General features: G+C 36.9%; 1 protein-coding gene across 3 annotated transcripts; it reads right to left on the bottom strand.

Moving 5' to 3' along the window:
• Positions 1-990: 990 nt before the first annotated feature.
• On the bottom strand, positions 991-5,526 carry LOC127119788 (cellulose synthase-like protein D2). Of its 3 annotated transcripts, none has more exons than XM_051050110.1 (4): positions 4,907-5,526; positions 3,977-4,765; positions 3,094-3,901; positions 991-2,903 (listed from the first exon to the last, which is right to left on the bottom strand). In XM_051050110.1, the coding sequence occupies exons 2-4, from the start codon at positions 4,717-4,719 to the stop codon at positions 1,134-1,136; spliced, it is 3,321 nt and encodes a 1,106-aa protein (XP_050906067.1). In that variant the 5' UTR covers positions 4,720-4,765; positions 4,907-5,526; the 3' UTR covers positions 991-1,133. The 3 variants fall into 3 exon arrangements, with proteins under 3 accessions (XP_050906067.1, XP_050906065.1, XP_050906066.1); XM_051050108.1 differs by having other exon boundaries at positions 3,977-4,752; XM_051050109.1 differs by lacking the exon at positions 4,907-5,526 and having other exon boundaries at positions 3,977-4,862.
• Between the last annotated feature and the right edge of the window lie 212 nt (positions 5,527-5,738).

Below are 5,738 nucleotides of genomic sequence, written 5' to 3'. Positions count from 1 at the left end.
AGGATCGTATAATGGACTTTACCATAATCGATTAAGCACATGTTTTTATTGTAACTTTTTTTATTAAATAAATAGTTTTATTTTAATATTTTTTAAACATGGTATTAATGAAAAAATTAAAAATCATAAAAATCATTTCAAACTCATTTTTTATAAATTAAAAGGTTAATTTTTTTATAATTAATAATTTAAATAATTATTATTAAAAACTAAAACATAATAAAAATATTAAAACATAACCAAAATCACATAATTATTTAAAACTATATATTTCAAAAATTACTTTTATAAAAGTTATTTAAAATATTTTAAAATTTAAATGACTGTTTAAAATTTAAATATCTAAAAAAATTATAGTTAAATCATAAAATATCTAAAATTATATTTTATAAAAAAAACTATTTAAACAAAAAATTTATTTACTGAACTAAAACTGATATGTGATTGTTCCTTAAATAAGTGTAAACTGTTCATTAAAAGTTTAATTCCTAATAACAGTACTTGTTAATTCAGAGTTTAATTTCTAATAACGGTAGTTATTTATAATTAAGTATTAATGTAAACAATCTATGCAAGCGGACCCTAAACCGACTCATGTTCATCCTCCATTCCTAGTAAAATTATATAATGAATTTAAATATATTATCAGGTCAAGAAAAGGATTGACAACATTAAAAATAAATTAAATAATAGACGAATGGGTCCAAAGCTTAAAAAAAATTTCAATTTTATTTGACTGATATATTCAAAGCTTGAAATATTCCAAAACTTGAGATATCAGATATTTCTTCTTAATTGCATCACATCATAGCAAAAATAAATTATCAGTAGAAATTTTGTTCCATTATACTTTAGTAGACTCTACTATATAGTTAAGAAGTGTGTTATTTAGACGCACAAAATCTTTAAAAATATATAAAATACATATCAATATTATTATGAAATAAAAAACATATAAAAGTCAGAAACAAAAATGTGACAAGCAATGAATGAAGAGAAAAAAATGTATGATGTATATTTCTTGTTTCTATGATGAATTTTAGTATCAGCAATAGTGTCTGAGCAAACCAATGAATGATAACTAAGAAAAGCTAACAACCAAAAAAACCTGTCACGGTTACTTACATCACAAGTTAAGGGAATTGGAATGAACCTCCAATTTGATTGTTACTAGAAGGAGGATTTATAGCAACCCATAGAAGTGATATGCAGATTGATAATAGAGCTGCCCAAACATACACAATGGTTGGTGTTTTACCTCTTTTTCCCATTAGTCCTTTTGCAAATGGATATAAATGAGACAATACCCAAAAGCTGAAGAATATTCCTCCAAGTAAGCTACTCCATTTTCGATCTTCGCTGTATATGGTTTTACTAACCGCAATCGCGACTGCTATCAGATTAACCATTATGATTGTGAGTGGCGGTATCATCAAAGACGACCATTTGATGACATGGAGATCGGCGCAGTCGTCTTCGTCGTCGCCGGATGACTTTGATGTTAGAGTGAATGAAATCTCAATGCCGGCTATTACCTTGAGTAGACCTTGGAGAACGGCGACTAGATGTGCACTTGTGCCACCGATCATCCAGAATTGCTCGTTTCTCCACCAGTCGACGAGTTCGATACCGGACCACTTGATCTCGAGGACAGCGAGAATGATAAGTGTGAGCATGATTCCCATGAGGTAAACTAAGAATTTGACTTGAAGGGACTGGACGATGAACTGGCCAGTGAAAAGCGATAGAGCTGGGAGGAAGCAGTAAACAATGAGGAAGAAAGAAGTGAATGGATAGATTCCTACGTTGAGGTACGCGATCCTTTGCAAAAATTGTAGTTTCGAATTAGCCAAGAGCGCGTTGTTGCGCGAAAAGAATATTTCAACTGATCCAGTTGCCCATCGAAGAACTTGGTGAAGCCGGTCGGTGAGATTGATTGGAGCAGAACCCCGGAAAGCATCCCTCTTGGTCACACAATACACAGATCGCCATCCTCTATTGTGCATTCTAAAGCCTGTCACAACGTCCTCGGTTACGGAACCGTAAATCCATCCAACTCTATCTCCCCATTCGGTTTTATCTTCGTACCAGCACGAGATGACATTGATCGCCTCAGCGACAGTTGCAGGATCGAGAAGATCCCGAGGAAGTATTAGAGCACCAGGTTGGCGTCCATTTTTGACAGATGGGTGATCGGCAAGTGGTCTCCCTTGAAACTCTGCCACCCTGATTGATTCAACAAAAAGACTCGAGTTGCCGAATTTCTTCGGAATAAGAGCAATATTCATTTCGTCATCATCAATGCTACTACCACTCTTTAAAGACCGGTCATCTAGAGAATCTACTTCAGTGACTGAGGCAACTGTTGCGGATTTCTTTTTCTTACTACCAAACCAACCAGCATCCTCAGCAGCCTCTTCTTGCAGACAGGGCGGATCAAAACCATAAAGCGCAGTTCTTCGAAATAGACATCCCGTACCAACGTAAAAAGGACCCTGAAGTCCATCGAGAGCTCGCATATTGACATCAAAGAAGACGGTATTGTGATTAGCATAGCGATCAGAAGGGTCGATTCCTTCGAACCTTTGGGGAAACTGAACGTAGCAGATCCTTTCTCCGCCGCGGTCCATCATGTGGCACATGCCTTCCCTCAATGCCTCGGAGTTATATATGTAATGGTCACAGTCAAGATTAAGTATGAAAGCGCCATTGGACATAACAGCTGAAGCTCGAACAAGAGCATTCATTGCCCCGGCTTTCTTGTTGTGATCATAACCCGGTCGTTTTTCACGAGAAACATAGACAAGCATAGGAAGGCGAATATCAACTTCGGTCAAATCCATTGTATTTGAATCTGATGCTGTGCCAATCTGTGGCTCATTACTTGGAGGTTTCGACATTACCTGCATTCGAAAGAGGTTACACCATTTGCACATTTGATGTTTATATCAAGCAGTGATAAAATTGCAATTCAGTGTATCACAACTAAGTAAACTATAAACATCCTAACTTATATAAGAAAGTGATATAAGTGTCCGAATCATTAGAATAGCCGATTCAGATTAACCAATTCAGATTAGAAGTGTAAATTACCTGTATGATACTGGAATGATCACCCCGAGAATGATCCGGTGCAGGAGTTGTCCATGTCCCTGGCCAGTGAGTACCATCAGTCATCCTTGTAGTTCTAGAAATTTTCAAATTCTCCATCGGTTCATCATTTGCGGCCTCCTTCCACAACTTCACTGCTTTCATCTCCTCTGCAGCATTATAAGCATCAGAGCGCCTCCGGATTGATTCCGGAAGGCCATTAATAAGAACCTTGAATTCATCATACTCACGCTTCACCCTCCTACGGTCCCTTACAAAGTCAGAACGTATTTTGTTCTTGTACGGATCTCTCTTCAGACTAAAATAAGATTCCGGGTTCCTTGGTTCAATGTCGTGCTTCCGACAAAAAGGAACCCACAGATTGGCAAAACTCGTTGCCTCTGCCATGGCCTCAAAAGTAAGAAGCGAACCCCCGTCGTCAGAGACATAACATGAAAGCTTCTCGACAGGATAGTCCACCGCTAGAATAGACAGAATAGTATTTGCAGTAACAAGCGGCGGTTCTTTTTCGGGATCCGCCGTTGACACAAATATATCAATTCCTGGAAGATCAGATTTTCCGGTTGGATTGTTTGGACTAGGAGTTTCGAACTTGTCTTTCAAAACGTCGAGATCAGCAACCCGGTTTAACGGAAAGAGCTTAGGGAACTGGTCAAGAAGCCAAGAGAATGCAAACCAGATTTCACATACTAAAGACATTCCCCACAGCCAGATTGCATCTTCATTCGGGTTTTCTACCCTCCACTTTAGGAACATAACTAGAATCACCATCCGTGCGAATATTATGAACCTGAAAGTTTAAACAACAACATGAAAAATACAGTCCACAAGCAGGGAAAGTAATGAGAGGAAAACGTAAACATACCGATAAGGACCCAGAATTGTAGTAGAAATATTCAATTGCCGCGTCAAAGGCCGCCATTCCTTTTCTTTGAAAACATTAGGGTCACCGGCCATCGAATCAGAACCAGACCTAGAACTAGCACCATTCTCAGAATCTTTAGGCCACATAGCATTTCCATATCCATAGGTCCCTTTAGTCTCAAACAACCATTGATCATGATCAAATTCATTAGTCATGCTACTTGTCGAATTCGACTTCATCCTCGACAACCTCTCCTCCATCTTCGACACCTCAGCGGCACCAGTTGGGTAAGGCAATACCTTTTGATTGACCGCGGAAGCAGCCTCTGCCATCCCATGCTCCACATAAGCAACCTTGCATCCCGGACATATCAGTTCACCGTTTCTTAAAGTATCCTTATAACAATCCCTACAAATCTTGAAATCACAGTAACAAGGAAGTATCTCCAAACCTCTCTCGTCAGTCATGACCTTTCCGTCACACCCCGGCATCTCACAAGCCGACCCTTTAGTCCCAACCATCTGCGGATGGCTGGAATCAGATTCAATCACCTTATCCTTCAATTGGGATCGTGTAACTTGATTAAAACCTCCGGTAAACATAGAACTCGACGCATACTGATCCTCCACTCTCTTCGAAGTTGACCTCGAGAGAGAAATATCCATAGCATTAGGTTGGTTATTAAGTGTTTGAGGAACACTCCCATTCTCAGATTCTCTATTTAAATGTCGTACAGAATCCATAATGATGAAGATTGATGAAACGGACTATAAAACCTGTAATTTCATCCTCAACCAAGAACAAACAACACACACCACTTAATCAGCAATAGAGTTTATCTATATATAAAGGATTCATCTTTAAGAATAGTTCAAAAATGAATGTTATAAAGAATAGAGTCGCAAAGAAAGTTTCTTATAAATATCTTACCAACTCAAAGACAAAGCCAGCAATGGATGAAAATTGTCCGAATGGCAGAACAACCGCGTGTCTGACGCTGTCAACTCAAAACAGGACTGAGTCCAAGAACGGATCAAGATTATTAAAAACACAAAAAACGACCGCAAATCAAACCCATTTTAATGATTCCAACGAGAAAAAAACACTGACAGTCAGAATCAGAACTACATATTCTGTTTATTCATCATAGTACTAAACAAAACAAAACAAAAAAAAACGTCGGTTCGACAACCTTAAACAATGGATGAATGTTTTTTTTGGGTGTGTGGTTGTTTTACAAAATAGGCACCACATTGAAGGGTAAAAACAACTGAGAGAAGGGTAAAGGGAGAAAACAAAAGTATAGAAATATTGTAAATGGAAATTTTGGTAGAAAAAAAAAGATTGGCGAATTTGCGAGAATTTTATTCTTTTTATTCGGAAAGTACGAATTGTGTTTGACTGAAGAAAAGATTGTCTTGTTTAGTTGAAAAACAAAACATGAAACCAATGACTCTGCGCGCGAGTTTTCTGGTGTTGGTAACTTTACGTGATCCTTCTCCAATGGCGTGTTACTGTCTTCTTCTATTATATTTTTCCGCTTTCATTACATCTAAAATGCACTGCATCCGTTTTTTATTATATGCTTTGAAAATATCAATATCAATTACTAATAGTTAATACTATTTTTTTTCTTATATTCTCAAATATTTATTACTTCCGTCCTAAAATAAATATTACACTTTTACTTGATAGTGAGTGTATCAATTTTATCAAATTATTTTTATTAATTATTAATATTGATATATTATAATTATTATTA

This window comes from Lathyrus oleraceus, chromosome 2, assembly GCF_024323335.1.
Source record: "Lathyrus oleraceus cultivar Zhongwan6 chromosome 2, CAAS_Psat_ZW6_1.0, whole genome shotgun sequence".
Taxonomy (NCBI): domain Eukaryota; kingdom Viridiplantae; phylum Streptophyta; class Magnoliopsida; order Fabales; family Fabaceae; genus Lathyrus; species Lathyrus oleraceus.
This window is presented reverse-complemented; position numbering and strand designations above follow the sequence as displayed.